This window comes from Anabrus simplex, chromosome 2, assembly GCF_040414725.1.
Source record: "Anabrus simplex isolate iqAnaSimp1 chromosome 2, ASM4041472v1, whole genome shotgun sequence".
In the NCBI taxonomy this organism is placed as follows: Eukaryota; Metazoa; Arthropoda; class Insecta; order Orthoptera; family Tettigoniidae; genus Anabrus; species Anabrus simplex.
The window spans coordinates 317,063,333-317,082,060 of NC_090266.1; the positions used below are offsets into that span (position 1 = coordinate 317,063,333).

The 18,728-nt window shown below is 37.1% G+C and overlaps 1 protein-coding gene across 4 annotated transcripts in view; it reads left to right on the top strand.

Annotated features, from left to right (window-relative positions):
- Positions 1-18,728, top strand: part of ATPCL (ATP-citrate synthase) — a 498,463-nt gene that overhangs the window by 280,803 nt on the left and 198,932 nt on the right. For all 4 annotated transcript variants that reach the window (XM_067140650.2, XM_067140651.2, XM_067140652.2 and 1 more), the window contains exons 6-9: positions 1,981-2,193; positions 2,289-2,446; positions 16,911-17,079; positions 17,640-17,822. In XM_067140650.2, the coding sequence (XP_066996751.2) occupies positions 1,981-2,193; positions 2,289-2,446; positions 16,911-17,079; positions 17,640-17,822 (723 nt within the window). The remainder of the gene's footprint in view (positions 1-1,980; positions 2,194-2,288; positions 2,447-16,910; positions 17,080-17,639; positions 17,823-18,728) is intronic.

The following is an 18,728-nucleotide window of genomic DNA, read 5'->3' on the forward strand; positions in this document are numbered from 1 at the left end:
TTTGTAGAAGTAAAGTATAACGTAAAATTTTGTTGTTGTGTGTACTGATCATGAGAATTTTATTTTTGATGGATAATTATCAAAATTACTAATGAACTTAGATTAAATTAGGTTTTTTTTTCTTTTTCTGGGAATAGGTGTTAGAATATTGGTGTTTATAACTCTGTTTGCCATATTATCAGGGTTCAAATCGTGATAGAAACCCTAAGAACCTTTTCCATCCTTTGCAGTTTATGACCATTATATAAACAGTTCTGTTTGTTCTAAGAGTTCATAGGCAGCCCCACAGTCTAGGGGTGGTAAACTTGCCTCTCACCTGGAGGCACCAGGTTTGATTCCCAGTCAGGTCAGATATTTTACCTGGATATGAGGATTAATTCAAGGTTCACTCAGCCTGCACGGGAACAGTTGAGGAGCTGTCTGACGGTTAGACACCAGCCCTGGTCTAGAAAGCCAGGAATGACTGAGAGAATTTGTCACTCTGATCATGCGTCACCTCCTGATACAGCCCATCAGGGCTGTTATGCCACAAGAGTGCATAATGTATTTCTTCCCGTAGAAAATTGTTTGAACATAACTAGTTTTAAGCAAAAATTCTCTACAAAAGAGCGATTAGTTTGTAGTTTGAAGATTAAGTTTATTAAAGTTTTTTAATGATATTTGCACAGGGATTTGTTCAGTTTGGAGACAGTGGTAAATACGTACACATATATTAGTGACTAATAAGTTACAATATTTAAGTAAAGTATCAGCCTTAATCAAATCTTGAGATCTGTTTTATATAATATGTACACATGTCTCCTCTAAATTTCAAAAATTTGTCTCAATGACATTAATGCTGTAAAGAACAGAGAATTGAGTTCTGATATTTATATTATTTCATCTTATTGTATTCTGCAAACAAAATTTGAAGCAGACTGGCTGAGCTATTATTCATTTAGTAGAAAGTTATTCAGAGGATAATTTGTACAGAATTTGCGAGTTATTCAAATTACTATTTAGTGCTAGCATGCCATATAGCATTAATGTGAACTGTTTATGTACTCCTTTTTGAGGAATCTGCTGCTTACAGGCAGATAGGAAGACAAATGAGAAAAGAAAGTTGTGGTTGGACTCCATTTTATCGTCGCCGTAAGACCTATCTGTGTCGGTGCGACGTAAAGCCAATTGTAAAAAAAAAAAAATGAGACTCCATTTCCCCCTCATCCTTTCCCTTTCAGCAGGGAAATGATGTTGAATGACATTAGTAGATGATAAAGCTTAAATGGAGTTCTTAAAAGAAGATAAATTTGGAATTCAAGAGGTCAAATTGGGGCAAATATTCATTTATAGTAAGAGAAATTCAGGAGCAGAATAATTTACTAAGGCAGATCTACTTCTTTGAAATCATTTAAATAAAGTCCGACTCGTTGGCTGAACGGTCAGCGTACTGGCCTTCGGTTCAGAGGGTCCCGGGTTCGATTCCTGGCCGGGTCGGGGATTTTAACCTTAATTGGTTAATTCCAATGGCACGGGGGCTGGGCGTATGTGTTGTCTTCATCGTCATTTCACCCCCTCATCACGGCGCGCAGGTCACCTACGGGTGTCAAATAGAAAGACCTGCACCTGGCGAGCCGAACCCATCCTGGGATATCCCGGCACTAAAAGCCATACGACATTTCATTTAATTTAAATACTTGATGAATAACTCATAGGTAATCTGCTACCTGGATGGCAGCCCTAAATGCAAATCAGTGTGATTGATTGATTGATTGATTGATTGATTGATTGATTGATTGATTGATTGATCGATTGATTGATTTTCTGTGTTACACATGATGTTTATGTCTCATCTCTTATACATTTTCAAGTATAAGTAATTGTAACACATATAAGTGACCTAGTCTGAGATGACTGATATTACTTATGTAATATTTGTCTTAAATATTAAAAACTTAGCCATTGCTTCTATATGCTTGAAGTACATAATTTCTATTTCAGTTAACAATCCTCAATAAATCAGGCCGCATCTGGACCATGGTCGCTGGTGGTGGTGCTTCAGTCATCTACAGTGATACTATATGTGATTTGGGTGGAGCTCCTGAGCTTGCAAATTATGGGGAATATAGTGGTGCACCATCTGAACAGCAAACATACGAGTATGCCAAAACAATCTTGGGTCTTATGACGCAAGAAAAAAATCCCAAAGGCAAGGTAAGTAATATAATGGAAGTGTCTCATTTAACAAATAATACTGTTTATATTCTACTTGAGATTATTCATAATTAAATCTGGTTTTGTTTTATTAGGTATTGATAATTGGTGGTGGAATTGCCAATTTCACAAATGTTGCAGCTACATTCAAGGGTATTGTGACTGCTCTCCAAGAATTTCAACCTAAGCTGGTTGAACATGACATTTCCATTTTTGTACGACGTGCAGGACCTAATTACCAAGAAGGATTAAGGTAACACTTTCTCTTTGTCTGCAGCATTCTTTTTGACTGACCTGTTGGAGTCAGGAATGGTATATGGAGAGTTGGAAATCTGGTTGCATATCTTGGTGAATGTTTTGGAGGAAAAATAAAAATACAGTAACAAATTCTGTAGAAATAAAGTATTACGTAAAATTTTGTTGTTGTGTGTACTGATCATGAGAATTTAATTTTTGATGGATAATTATCAAAATTACTAACGAACTTAGATATAATTAGTTTATTTTTTCTGGTAATAGGTATTAGAATGTTGGTGTTTATTAATTTCATATTTCGTATTCATTGCTATCGTACCCTTCATTGACTGGGTAGTTTTGTATAATTACAGCAGTAATTTCATCTGGCAGAGAAGAGTGTCAGCAGAAGAGAGGAGGCACACTTCAACTAACAGAAATAGTCAATTAGTGTAAAGATATTGTTGATAAGTTTTACGGACATTGGACGTTATCGGCCATCACATTTTGAATTCTTCAGCTCATTGATATTAAAGCATTCCAGGCCTAAACTTCACCCCCTCTTTTAAGATAACCTTTCCTCCTCATTCTTTGAGTGATCAGGAGCTTGTTCATTATTATGACAACCGAGCAAGTTGGCCGCATGATTTGGGTTATGTAGCTTTTAACTTAGCTTCCATTTGGAAGATCGTGGATTTGAACCCTACTATCGGCATCCATGAAGATGGTTTCCTTTGGTTTCCCAATTTCAAACCAGGCAAATGCTGCGGCTGTACCTTCCTATCCAATTGTTGCCATAAAACATGTCTGTGTTGGTGCGACGTAAAACAATTAGCATAGATAATATGATGACTGAATAGTATTTCCACATCAACAATGCTCGTCATCAATTGACTTGGCAATAAAACCTAAATTCTTGAATGCCTCCATTATTATTATTATTATTATTATTATTATTATTATTATTATTATTATTATTATTATTATTATTATTATTATTATTGTTGTTGTTGTTGTTGTTATTGTTACGGAGTTTCCATGGTTCAGAGAGAGGTGAAAGGTGTGGGCCTGAATGGGTCTATCTACGATATCAAAAATTAAATCAAAACTTTAAAATAAAGGATATATTTCTTTTCAGATCACAAACTTAACAACTTTTCGCTTAGTGAAATAACAAGGTTACAGGTACAAAGAGCGGTTTGGAAATTACAAGTGCTGAGCTCCAGCTCCAAATTTAGAAGTTTTACAACATCGCAAATATTGCGTGTAGACGAGGAGAGAAATCTCCCAATTCAAGAGCACTTTGCTCCAACCTATACAAATTTTACAGCCTTCCAAAGGCACCCCTCAATGTTACAGCAAACTTAGAAAAGAGCTTACATGCTCTCCAACATTAACCAAGGAGACTGTGCTCCCAATTTCTTACAGCCTACTCAAGGCGATATTACACGAAAAATCTTACAAATTTCTGGCCTCTCTAGGCCCAACTTACACTTTTACAATTTTTACACAGGGGTATCTTACCCAAACTACTGGGCCTTCGTGGAAAGAAGAACAGGTTAAATTTCTGGCCCAAACACAAAATGAATGGAGGCATCCACTTGTGCTCCTAGAAAATTAAATATAGAACCCTAATTGGGTGCTCGGCCTGATGATGCAGAGGCTGATCCCAAGCTACTGAGGTGACTAGAATGAAGGTTAATTACACTTTACAGAAAAGAGAAACAGTTACAAAATCGTTGTCACCTTGAACAAAGTTGAAGGGGAACTCAAGAGAGTAACACACACTCTCTATCCCCGATTTACAGTTTAAGATTTTTATGAAATTTTACATTAGCCGAAAGAAAGTTTACATTTTAGAAAACAAGAGGTTACATGGTTAGAAATTAGAACCTTCCCGTCGTGTTAAGTCTGCGGAGGTAGCTACAGGGAGATATGACTGGTGGCCATTACCTGGGCTGATGAACTGCGTGGCGAAGAATGAGGCACCCCACCTACTGTCTTAACACACAGACACTCTCAGAGATTCAGTGATCCAAAGACAAGTTAGCCTGAAAGGCTGCAGCTTATATACGAGAGGGGACAGTTCGAGAAGTTTATGGACTAAATCCGGACACACCCTCTCATTTTTATTGGCAAATTCAAAAGGTGCAAGAAATGTGTGATTGGTCGCAAAACAATTACAGAAAATTCCTGATTGGCCAGATTCAAAAACTAGCGGAATTAGAAAGAAGTGTTGCAAACCTTGAAATAACAAAGTAAATGAAAGTTAATTTAGTTGAGAAAACATAATAACGCAAAACTTCCTTAATTCATTAATTCTTTTACCTTGCACCAGAGTGCATTACCTCAGTCTTTTTGTAATGACATCTATGTAGAAAAGTCTAAACTTCTTGACGTAAACCAAAACAATACAAATAAATCCAGTCAGTTTAGGCAACTTCAGAATAACACATTACTCAATAATTCACTGGTGACATCTTCAGGTCAATGTCCCAACTTCATGCTATAGGTGTTTCACGTTTTGTTAGAGAGATAGCGTTCCTTAAGGCACTTCTTTTAAATGAGCGGAGTTGAGGTTTACCTATTATTTATAAGCTTCATTTTCCGTATTGATTGGATTCAATGTATAGACAAGAAAAGTGTTCCACCGATCAATACTTATTTATTGTGAATGGATTATTACACTAGTACTGGTTTCGGCCTTTTATGGCCATCATCAGCTAGTACATAACATTTATAGTCATTAGACAAAATTACAAAGATGTTACGTTAGATCTTCCGGATGTCTAATGAAGAATGGAAGTAAAATATATTGCAGTATTGTTATGTTAAAATATCTGTGATTAAAGGTGGTGGTGATGGTTACAATAAACTAAAACCTATTGAGTGTACATGGATATGAGTACATTAAACACATTAAAACATATAGGCCACAGTATAAAACACTTGAAAAATTATAACACATTAAAACATAGTATATATATTTTAAAAACGTGTATTAAAATTTGAGTTTATGTTCATTCTTCAATCTGCATAAAATTAATTGTACCATCTGACAGCATCTTGTGTGCATCTATGTGGATACGTTAACTGGCGACCATGACAGGACTATTGAATCTATTGGACTCGAAAATGAACGACCAGAGGACCGTGGTGATGCTTAAAGAGCTAACTTCCATCATTCAGGCCCAGTTTGGAAAACTCAAGGAGGACATCAGGGCCCAGTTGGGAAAACTCGGGAAGAATATCGGGTCCCAGTTGGGAAAACTCGAGGAGAAAATAGGGGCCCAGTTCAAGACCGGATCGACGTGAGAAGAGGGAACCAAATACCCGATCACTGGACTTTGTGAGCAGGATATGGGAGCATGACGCAGCCTGCAGCCATGTTCGACCTGTGAAGAAGTTGTGGGAGAATTCGGCCAGCGCGGCATTGTCCACCAGCTGGGAGCCGACTGCCAAGTCCGGCTGCAGGAGGGGGCTTAGCGCGCCTATGGAACGCCGCGGGTGTTTGACGCCGAGACCAAACAACCAGACGAAGCGACGGTGAATGAGCCGTACCAGCATGGAACCAAAAGCAAAGCGCTCGATAGCCGCAGTAAGCTCTACGGCACCGTCAACTGTTCAGGAAGGATGTTCAACGTGGAGTAGAACTATGGGGAGGCTCAGACGATGTCCCAGGAAATGGGGGCAGCGATGGCATTGACACAGCCAGTGGGACCCCCTCTAGGAGACGAAAAACCAATGGGGTCCGAACTGACAACCACCAAACGAGGGTGTCACCTGACAGAACACCAAGGTACGAATGAGGGGAAAGCCAGCTGAGCTTCGAATGCCATGCAAGGACCTGTGGATCACCATCACCAGGAACGAAGACACTGTTGACCGGACCCAGCGGACCCACCATGGGAAGGTGATGGTCCCTGGTGGAACCGCCAGGCTGCGAACTGTGGACTTCGACAGTGCCAACAGGAGGGCTTGTGACTGAGGTGGTCTGTGTGTAGTTAAATGGTATGGACCAAGCGAGTGTGACAAAGTGGGGAAATTGTTTCAAGTTATAGGGGGGATATTGTCGCAAGAGCGATAACAGGTATAACTTGAAAACAATATTCTCTCATCCATGGGTAACTAATACAAGTATCGAGCTCAAACTATTGTTTTACAATTATTCTTATTGTATGTATAGCTGTGAAGTGTTACATCCATTTAGTATCAGTAGTATTATTATTTACGTAGTTGAACGATTGTATTGTGTGTGAGGTTATGTCGTGAAACATGTGTTGTACATAGACATTTATATCAGTTCCATTAATGTAAACACCTGTAAATTAATATCATAATGTTTTCTTACCTGTATATATAAATTGTAATCCATAATTGTGAAACACACTGTAACTTCCAGAATGGTAATAGGTATGAGAACGATTGAGAATATTATATACATTATAATCTATGTATTGTGCACTCTCGAGTTTTCGAGAAGATATATTTTATAATGAAAATTTCTAGAAGCCTGACCAGGCACATATATATAAGGAGACGAGCTTGACGGAAAAAGTTAGTTATTATTTGGAAGTTTTTGGTTGATGAGTTATGATGTAGCAAGGTTATACTTGTAATCGCGTGACATGCGGTAATCGCAGTAAAGTGACATGCTTGACGCAGTCATCTGTCTTCAACTGTGTTTCAGAGTTGTAATATCCATGTGCAGCAATTGGTAATTGTTTTTAATAATGGTGGCTTTCGTGATATTCTCGAAGTGAAATGTTTTGTTGTTTTACTGTGATTATGTGTGTGTTAATTTGTGAATATATGTGAATAAATTGTACCAACTGACAGCATCTTGTGTGTGTCTTTGTGGCTACGTTATAGTATTTCTTGTATTTATTTTTTTCCCCCTTCATGGAATTGCTTTTTGTACTTGTTGTAGTTGTTGGGTACGGTAGTTATGTTTTTAACTTCACTTTAGTATCACTTGTAGTGTTAAGCTAGTAGTTAGTTCAACCTATAGTATTGTAAGCCATAGTGTTAAGTACTGGAAATACTTAAGTTGTGTGTGAGTTTGAATATAATGCCGCTGGATTTAGAAAGTTAAATTATTAGTATTTCTTGTAATATTTTTTCCCCCATCGAATTTCTTGTTGTACTGTTGTTGTGTAAATATGGTTAAACTTCACTTTATTATCGCTTATAATGTTAAGCTAGTAGTAAGCTCAACGTATAATATTGTAGGCCGTAGTATTAAGCACTGGAAATACTTAAGTTGTGTGTAAATTTGTATATGATGATTTTGTATTTAGAATGTTAAACTAGTAGTATTACTTACAGCCTCCGTGGCTCAGGTGGCAACGCGTCGGCCTCTCACTGGGCAACCGCCTTTGGATGTGTAATAGATGTAGAAACCAACTGAAGAAATATGGAGTGAATACGACCCCAGCGGAGGATAAAGAGATGAAGCAGATTGTAATAGAAAATAAGTGATCTTGCGAAATACTGAATGAAAAATTAGAAGAAATGGGTGAGTTGCTTATGAAAAACATATAACTTATTCTTGAAGCACAACTACAACAAACCAAATATCTGACAAACAACAAGAAGGAAATATCCTACGCGAATATTAGCTCCCCAAAACTAACCATTAACATATAGGATCAACCACGACACAGAGAGCCAGAAGTGCATGCAGGCAGATCGTTGGTTATTCAAGGAGTAACAAATAAAGAATTTGGGCGAGTACAATGTACAGAAGACAGCACCCTAAACAGAGAGTACAAATCCGTGTCATATGAGAGAAGAAACGAGGCAGACACAGAGCGTCAGCAATCAAAGGCAAGAAGACACGACACAGGAACGAAAAAAGAAGCTGGAAGATTATATGCAGCAGAATGCCTCGCATATGTTATATTGGAAAACTGAACACTTCTGCATCGAAAAAAGACCTAACAGCCTACTTGGAAGAAAACGGAATAACAGACATCAGGGAATGTACACACTTAAACTCTAGATCCACATTGACAAAAGCTTTTAGAATAGGCATTCCATATTCAGACAGGGAAAAAGTTGACAAAGAAGACTTCTGGCCAGAAGGTGTGACGTTTTGCCCCTATGGATTTAACTAGGAGCAATGAACATGATGAAATCCTAATAAAGAACTCCGCAATCAAAAAGGCATACAATGTAGGGACTGATATTAAATGCTTAATATGGAACATAGAAGGGTTAGCAAGTGTACTTGGTGCATTCCCTTATGATAAATTATCCGAATATGGTATAGTGGTTCTTTCGGAAACATTTGCAATGAAAGAACCACACGTAAATAAGAAATATGCAGTCCATATGATGTTAGCAACTCGAGGTGATTCTGGGAGACCAAAGCGAGGACTGGCATGTCTCTTATCAGCCAGAATGTCCCCTTTCAGTTTAGTATATCAGACAGATATATGCTAATGATTAAAACAAGATTCATAACCGTGATGTGCATTTATTTTTAATCTGAATGGAAAGACATTATAAACGAACTGATGTCAGGAATCTCTAAAGTAGAAAAGGTAGATCATGTTATGATTGCTGGTGATCTAAACTGTGGGGTAGATGTTGCAAACAAAAAAAAAGCAGAGATGGTAGTAAAGTGCCTAGAGATGAAGGGGTTCTCACTACTTAACAAGGCAAATGAGAAGACATACATAGGCCCAAATGGAAGCAGCACTATTGACTTTATATTCAGAAATTAGATAGGTCCAGAAGAAATGAAACCATCGGTACTAAAAGAAATAGCAATAAGGAACCATCTACCAATAGAAATTGTTCTAACAGTAAACTTAGATCTGTCAATTAAAACCAATCTCAAGGAACCACCATCGTGAAAAATTGACACGGATAATTTGGAGGCCTATTCTGTAACATTGCCAATAATTCTGAACGAAATACCCCGTGATAACTTAAACAGATTCCTTCAATACATAGAAGACATAATCAAGTAAACATCAGTACCAGAAGGTATCAAAGAAAGAAAGAAAGAAAGAAAGAAAGGCTAAACCATGGTTCAATCACATCTGTTACCAAACAAGAAAGAAAAAAAAACATCAGATGCCCTTCATAAAGCCAAGGAATACCAAACATAGGAAACACTTGCATAATATTCTAAAAGAATTAAACATTATAAAGCAATAATTAAGGAAGCAAAGAAAACATTCCAGGAAGTCTCAGAAGAAAATATAATAAAGAAAGCAGAAGAGGAACCTTTCTCAATCCTGAAGCAGAGACAGCCAAAATATACGAGGCAAATTCCACTAGAAACCTGGGAAGATCATTTCACTAAACTGTTACGAGCAAAAGGAACCCGAGACTTGAATGAAGATGGCAACTGGGATACAATACCAACTGAATCCTTCACAACAGACGAATTGGAAGAAATCGTCCGTGAGACTAAAGCCAGAAACTTATTCTTGAAGCACAACTACAACAAACCAAATATCTGACAAACAACAAGAAGGAAATATCCTACGCGAATATTAGCTCCCCAAAACTAACCATTAACATATAGGATCAACCACGACACAGAGAGCCAGAAGTGCATGCAGGCAGATCGTTGGTTATTCAAGGAGTAACAAATAAAGAATTTGGGCGAGTACAATGTACAGAAGACAGCACCCTAAACAGAGAGTACAAATCCGTGTCATATGAGAGAAGAAATCGTCCGTGAGACTAAAGCCAGAAAAGCAGGAGGGCCAGATAACGTATTTTACGAACATATCAAAGGCACCTGGGCATCACTGAAGGAACCTATCACAGAGATCGTGAAACAATGCCTCATACAAGAAAAAATACGAGACAAATGGCAGGAATCAACTTTAAAAGTGATGAACAAGGGCAAAGGAGCGTGCAGCTGTGAGCTTGCATCCGGGGGATAGTCTGCCGGCAGGCCTGAAGATGGTCTTCCGTGGTTTCCCATTTTCATACCTGGCAAATGCTGGGGCTGTACCTTAATTAAGACCACGGCCGCTTCCTTCCAACTCCCAGGCCTTTCCTATCATATCGTCACCATAAGACCTATCTTTGTCGGTGCGACGTAAAGCACTAGCAAAAAAAAAACAACAAAGCTTTAGATTGAACATTACTGAAGCTTTTAAGAAAAACGCTAACAAACCGACTGAGGGATACAGTAGATGACAAAATACCAGAAGAACAATTCGGATTTAGAAGAGGCAAACAACCCAGGCAATTAATTGTTTAATTGAAGATATACGAGAAGCAAATAGGCCACAGGAAGGAAAGTTAATGCAATGTTTGTCGACATTTGCAAAGCCTTTGACACCACAAGGAGGAGCTCGATCTTTCAGAAACTGGAAGAGAGAACCGGGGAAAACTGTTTTACAAAACTGACAAAAAAATATATTATCAGAAAACGATGTGAGAATATGCGACGATTTAGCAAAATCAAAGCCAATTTTTCAGACTGTTGGGGTGCTTCAAGGGGATCCTTTGAGTCTACTTCTTTTCAGTGTAGTAACATGTGATGTAACAGAAGCAGTCACTGAGGATCAAGTTAGAATTTACCTATAGGGAGCGTGCACGGTACTAATAACAGAGCGCTCTGGCGGAGTTCCGAGAATTAATACGGTGAGAGTGTGTTCCACTGGAAGACTTGCTTCATAGTTACGGCAAAAAATATCGTTGCATCTTGTCGTCAAGATAAATATGAAGTAATGCTGTAGAAGTTGTAATGCTGTACATATAAAAATACATTTAAACCTGATATTGTTGTCACAGGGCAAAATGAATAACAATATTGTAACTACCTCATATCTGTGAAACTGTGAAAACTCAAATTTCACGAGTGAGATTTCCGGTGTAATTGACTGTGCTTTTAACAAGCTATTGATAGGCAGCATCCAGTTGGAATAAGTAGATAACACGTCATGTTGCTAAGCGAAGTTCTGATAAGATAGATTTATACGAGTGGATTATGTGCAGGGGTTACAGTTTTACATTCTTTATTATTGGTGGCAAGAAATTTGCTAGCACACAACCCATGTAAACAATGTCGCTGATATACGGAAACAGATCCTTAAGAATATTTTTCAAGGTTTTTGCAAATTTTCACCCTCTGTATGCATCTGTCAACATGAATTCGCACACTTGCTACACTCTGAGTTTGTAACACTTCATCTTCTGTAAATCTCCCATTGTGAAGAAAAGGCGGCATAACAAGTAAAGAATGAGGTTACTGTGTTTTAAAACCTGGGAAGCCGTTTTCAGCTAATATAACGTCCCCTTCACTCAAAAGATTTAGTGTGAATGATGTAGGCACACAGTGCTACTCAAGCACAGTACCTTCAAGTATTTCGGAAAAGGTGGATAAAAGTTGTGGTCCCAACACCCCACTGGACATATGCACCATAACAAGGGGAAACAAGAACAATAGTTCCATTTGGGGCCACAGCTAATAAAAATTTAAATGCATAACATGACTTGTACGAAGAATACATGTAACATCTCTCATCAATTCTTGCTGGCGTTTCTGATTTCACTTCTGTGCAATCTATTATAACTCGTGCGTCAGGATAAAATGTTTTAAAAGCGCTAGTCAAAGTATTTTTTACGGATAGTTTGCTAGGCCAGAAAATAAAATTAGAAGTCCGTTTCTTGACTACTCCGAGAGCAGTAAAAAATATTCACGCAGCAGTAGTCCGATGTACACCAAATATGGCTGGCAAGGAAGCAAAGGTCCAATTTCATTTTCATTAAAAAGAGTAAACAAATATCGTTATTACTTATATTTATAGACACTTTAGAAACAAAGAAAGAAAGTAAAAACTGAATGTTTCAAATGAAACACTTGTTAAATCCTTCAACTGTGCCTCATTTTTTATGCTCTGGTATTCCTGAAAACCTCTGCATATGTCCAGGGGGGTGTTGGGACCACACATTTTATCCAGCTCCTCCAAAATACTTGAAGGTACTGTGCTTGAGTAGCACTGTGTGCCTACATCATTCCCACTAAAACACAAGTGAATTCGAAAGTCATTGCTTCAATCTGAAATACTAATTGCACCGACTTATGTAGTTTTTCACACTCATTTTTCACAATAAATTCATGAGTTTCCTGATTAGAAGACATATGTATATTTCAGCATTTCATTCGTTTACTCGCTCTTAAAACCGGGATACATCACATTCTTTTTTTGGTTTCTGCTTATAGCTCTCATGAAACACAGATGGTATACATTATGGATGATTTTCAATATTACTTCGCGTTCCTCCAATAAAATGTTCACTGCAAATGACGGAGCATATGGTGGATTCCGATGGAGTTCCATCTGCACTGAAATGCAGGAAAACTATTATTATTATTATTATTATTATTATTATTATTATTATTATTGTTGTTGTTGTTGTTGTTGTTGTTGTTGTTGTTGTTGTTGTTGTTGTTGTTATTAATATTGTTATTATGCGTAGTCAAGACACGTGCACATGGAAGGACATGAATATAAACATACGAACCTGCTGTAATGCATAATTGAAATAAAATGTACTATTTCAAAGTGTATTTAAATGAACTTGTTCTTGACTTGGCATACCTGGCATGTTTGAAATGTGTGATTTACGTTACAAATGAAATAAGGTAGCCTGCTGTACTTACTTTATCCTTTTAACAGCCGAAATCCACTTCCTGCTTCTATCCGATTCCTATGGACGACCAGGAAATGTGTGAAATGTAATTCCTTTTCCATGCGTGTTTCTTTGTGTGTTGTGGCAGTTCAATCCACAACAGTTTCTATTTGATTTAGGCATTTTGATACACTACTATTACTAGCACCACAATTTCACACCCACAGTTACACAGCCTGGACTGACCACTCAAGACAAGATCACCAAAATGTTACCGATTTCTTCCGCTAGAAGCGCTAAGAGCGGCCATGCACACTCCCTATACGCGGATGGTATGGTAATTATGTCGCCACACCGAGGTGAACTTCAGAAGGCATTCATCAACCTGTCAAAATGGTCCCAACCAAGCTCGATAGCTGCAGTCGCTTAAGTGCGGCCAGTATCCAGTATTCGGGAGATAGTAGGTTCGAACCCCATTGTCGGCAGCCCTGAAAATGGTTTTCCGTGGTTTCCCACTTTCACACCAGGCAAATGCCGGGGCTGTACCTTAATTAAGGCCACGGCCGCTTCCTTCCCACTCCTAGCCCTTTCCTGTCCCATCGTTGCCATAAGACCTATCTGTGTCGGTGCGACGTAAAGCAACTAGCAAAAAAAAAAAAGTCCATTGAAAACAATTTAGAAATTAATAAACAGAAAACAGTGGTCATGGTTTTTAGAAGGGGAGGAAGGGGAGCAGCAACAGACACACTCAGTTACGAAGGCTCACCTCTAAGAATTGTAAATACGTTCAAATATCTCAGAATGTCTTTCTAGACACCTGGGACTACATGTACAGCTCACGTAAAAGGAGTCTGGCAGCAATAATAGCAATAAATGACATAGATCATCTTAGTCAACTGTCGATCAAAACAGTCTTGAAACTTCTCCGTCTAAAAATTACACCAGTCGTGACCTATGGCATTGAAATCATATGGACCTTCCTGAAAAGAAAGACCTAAGAGAGATAGAAAGGTGCGAAAGCAATTTTCCTTAGAAGAGCACTATGCTTGTCTAAACACACAAACTCAAGACTTGTATATGAACTGACCCGAGAACTTTTCTTCATTGAGGACCTACGGCATACTATGACTCTATAATCTACAAAAGAATATCAAGAGCTGTTAGATGAATTAAAATTGAAGAAGACAGAAATTTGGAGTGACTTTCATATAATGGACACAATGACAACAGACAATTGGTGCTAAAGCCGCTTCGATCTCGGACATACAGTGACTTGTGCAGCGGTCCATGGTTTCTATCATAAGGCGTGTGTTGTACCTAGTTTTCATGAACCAAACCATGATTGTGTGTGCCGATGGTGTGAAAAATTTTGTAATCATTACCATGACCTGGAGTGCCTGAAGAGACCTTGTTCTCTGTAGCTAGTAAGTTTGTATTGTTACACATTGTGTGCTTTTCCATTTAATATTATTATTATTATTAATGGTATGGTAAAAATGTAAAAAAAGTGTATTAGACATAAAAGGTTGAAACATAGATTTTCCATAATTGTTGTTATGTTCTCTTCTTTTTATTTAGATAGAAATAATATTTCCAGAGATATTTAGAAGTTTGTGAGTAATGTAGTAATCATGAATCTATCGGTTATCATTCATAAGGTAAAAGCGCACAAAACATAAAAGATCAGGAATTTTACACAGTTTTTATAATGTGCATTTTTTTTATACAGCTGATATTAACGAAGACATTTGACATTTCCTCTTTTGGTCCTCTTAATAAAGCTGTATACTAATCAAATAATATATAATGTAGTGCAATCTCTGGATACCCCTGAACTTAAGTACTGAGTTTCTATAAATTCTGTCAAGCCATTTTCCTGTGATGTTCACACAAACATCCTGACAGACAGACAAAAATTGAACTGAACATATTTTCAACCTCTGTCTACCTAATCCAAGGTAAATTTGAAGTATGAGGCCAAGATTTGAAGTGTACAGTCAAAATTACAATTACTGTGATAGCAGCTGAAAATGTACTCCAGGCTCTGCCAGAAATGTAACAATTTTTATTATGGTGTAGTGTGTGGCTGCCCAACAGGAAGAATATGTGATGGTACAGTAGATGGATGTGTGGAAAAGAACTGACCGTTGTACTGCATGTTAACTCTCTCTCAGGATATCGGTTCAATGATCCCTTGAATGAATCCAGGTTACTGTATCATATTTCTGAAGCTGGATATGGGATATTTGTCATTGTAACCCAAGCTCTTGTGACCAATGGTTCAAATAACTTCCCATACATGGTCAGTTGGATCTTTTTTCATGAACTTGTTTGCTGATGCAGGATCAGATCCATCAGAATCTCTTATTACTAGAGGTGCCTGTATTTGGTGAAAAGTTTTGTTTAATTTTGTCATTTTTAAAAGTTATTTTGGGACATTTTTCTGTATTACAATTTTATTTAGTCAATAGCTTCCTTAAATTGTATTTCCACTTTTCAGCAAAAAAGCTAAACCAAAAGATACTTGATGTCATATATGCAGTAAAATATCAATTATTTCTACATATGTACAAGACACACAATAGATATGCTTCTGTTGAAAACACATACTGTATTATATTAAAGCATGAGTGTTTGCAAAAAAAAAAAAAAAAAAAAAAAAAAAAAAAAAAAAAAAAAAAAAAAAAAAAATCCTCCCACTTCAAAAAGCCTATGGACATAATTCATACATCAGTCTGAAAAGACAGATATCATGACTTCCATATTATTGGGAGTTAGACCTATTCTCCTGTCAGCCATTATATTACATTGTATTGGAAATGACCTCTCACTATCAGTATTACTGACAGGGATCCATAAAGCCTTTCACTGCAGTTTTTACAAAATGCCCATGTTTTTATTTCATTGAAAGAAGAACTGCCAGCAAAATCCCTAAACACTCTGCATAGTTCAAGATATTCTGATGTTGAAAAGTTCTCGCAGGATGGTAATTTGCTTTATTAGTTGAAAGAATTCATCATTTTGTAGATTGCCTTCCATTATGCTTCTTAGATAAAAGAGCAATTCCAAATAATTTTGTCAATTATTTCGTGATCTTTACTTAAATTTAAACAGTTTTGCATTTTTAGCCAAATTTGTAAAATTTGCAGAAAATTTGCGATTTTGCGCTGTGTGAAAAACAGGTGTTTAGAATAATACAGTTAAACTGCCAAAAACTTTTTATTTTCCATTCTTCCAGTACACTGGGAGTACTGTACTTCTTTCTTCTCAGCTGACTGAGTGAGTGGCAACATGGCTTGGGTCCGTAGCTGTCAGCTTGCATTTGGGAGATAGTGGGTTTGAATCCCATTATTGGCAGCCCAGAAGATGGTTTTCTCTGTTTTTCCATTTTCACACAATGCTGAGGCTGTATCTTAATTAAGACCATGGATCGTTTGTTCCCACTCCTTGCCCTTTTCTATCCCATCGTTGCCATAAGACCTATCTGTGTCGGGGTGACGTAAAGCAAATAAAAAATATAAATATAAAAAGAAAAATCTTCTTAACTGGCAGTGTATCATTTTGCAAAACTTGTGGCTGACTTCCTTTACAGTTAAAAGGAACACATTGTGACTTGGTTATCATTGTTATTTAGGAATTGTTAAACACATGATGTATTAAAATTAGACTTTAAATTTCTACATTAAATAGTGTACAGGTGTCATCTGCAGTTATAAGTAAATATTTATGTCAGTTTTCTCATTTTCCTTGATGTATTATCTTATGCAGTAAGGGGTCCTTTCTGTAATCACTTTAAAGAATTTGCAGTTTGAATTGCTTCCTATAATTTTAGTACTTGTCTCCCATAAACAAGATGTTTTTAATGTCTACAGAGTAATCCGCGAGGTTGGGAAAAACCTAGGCATTCCTGTATATGTTTTTGGACCTGAGACACACATGACTGCAATTGTGGGAATGGCTTTGGAAAAGAAGCCCATACCTAAGGAGACAGAAGTTGAATTTTCCACAGCAAACTTCCTGTTGCCTGGTGGACAAAGTAAGGTTGGTATCATTCTGGATCTGTTATTTAAAAAAAAAATTGGAATGATTTACTGAACCTCAAGAATTTCCCTGCATTGATACCTCTTCATAAAAAAAAAAAAAAAAAAAAAAAAGTTATCTGATCTCTGATCTGCGGAATAAGGAGAGAATGACGGTTTCTGTTCCTCTTAGTGAGGAAACAAAACTGGCCCTTTTCAGGGCCATAAAACATACACAGTTAACATGTAAATAAAACAAGGATAATTTTAACCCTAAAGATAGGTTTTTAAAGCCAGTTGTATATTAAATCCAAGTAATAGTGATGCACTTTTGGTTAATGTGACTATTGGGCCAGTTTATGTTGAGCAAGGCATGGAACACTTTATTGTGAATGACCACGTGAAAGCAAATCAGAATAGTGAAAATCTCACCTGTTCTACATTTCATGTTGAGTGTACTATGCAAATAAATGTGTTTCCTGACTTGTATGAGGTGCTCAGATTTCATGTTGAGAAGTGTACATGGGACTTGAATACTCGATTAGTATCCCAGCTATTTTGATTTTTTTACTTCATTTACAGGAGAGTCCTCAACAATCTCGGAAAAGCTCGTCCACATCATCTACAGCACCTCTACTCTCGCGAGAGTCATCCTCTCAGTTGGGCAAAACTACTACCTCTTCATCAGTAACTAAAAAAGGAGACAGTCTTTTCAGTAAAAGTACAAAAGCAATTGTTTGGGGCATGCAGACTCGAGCAGTCCAGGTAATGTTTGTCCATCTTTTTATTGAATTGTGAGGATTTAACATGGTGTGTAGGTAATATTGAGATTTTTGTTTTTCTCTGTTAATGACAGAAGCTGGATAAGGGGAAAGGATGGTGATGATGATGATGATGATGATGATGATGATGAATGCATTTAATCCACAGTTGTTGCATTATGAGTTTCATGAATTGAAGACTGTAATGTTTATAGAATTTAGCTCGATGAATGTTGCGTCATCTCATCAATTATGATTTAAATGTCCTTAAAAATTACATAACCAATGGGGAAATTTAGCCATATTATGAGGAATTTGGTAAATATGTATTAAAAATCATCATAATACTACTAATAACCTTTATGAAATTGAATACTGAAGTTATTCATCTGAAGAAGGCAGAAAGGAACATACACAGATTATACCATATCTACTTACATAATTTCCTCTTTTTTTTAAATATAGGGGCCAAAAGTCGAGGGGAAGGAGGGAATATTTTGCAATGACTACAAAACAGTTGGAAGTAAACTTGTGATATACAACATCGCACTCTTCATCTAGTTACTAAATTGATCTTTAATATCAAATAACTAAAACAACATAAAATTCAAGCAGTTTTGAGACTTTTCTTCAAACATCTGTTGATGTTCATAAGTGGTGGCAGTATTGATTAGCTTGATCATGGGGTGTTGATCCTGGCAACACAAACATGACACAGTTTAGTATTGCACTTTTTTTTTAAATTAATTTATTGGCTTTAGGTGCCAGACCAAACAGCCAGCACTTAAAATGTGCATATCAATTAGCTCATAGCATAAATAAAATTCAGCATACCTGTATGTTAGTCTCCACAGCTTTGATCGGGAGCCATTTTAGTAGATAGATCATCATCCTGTGTGATATCATCATC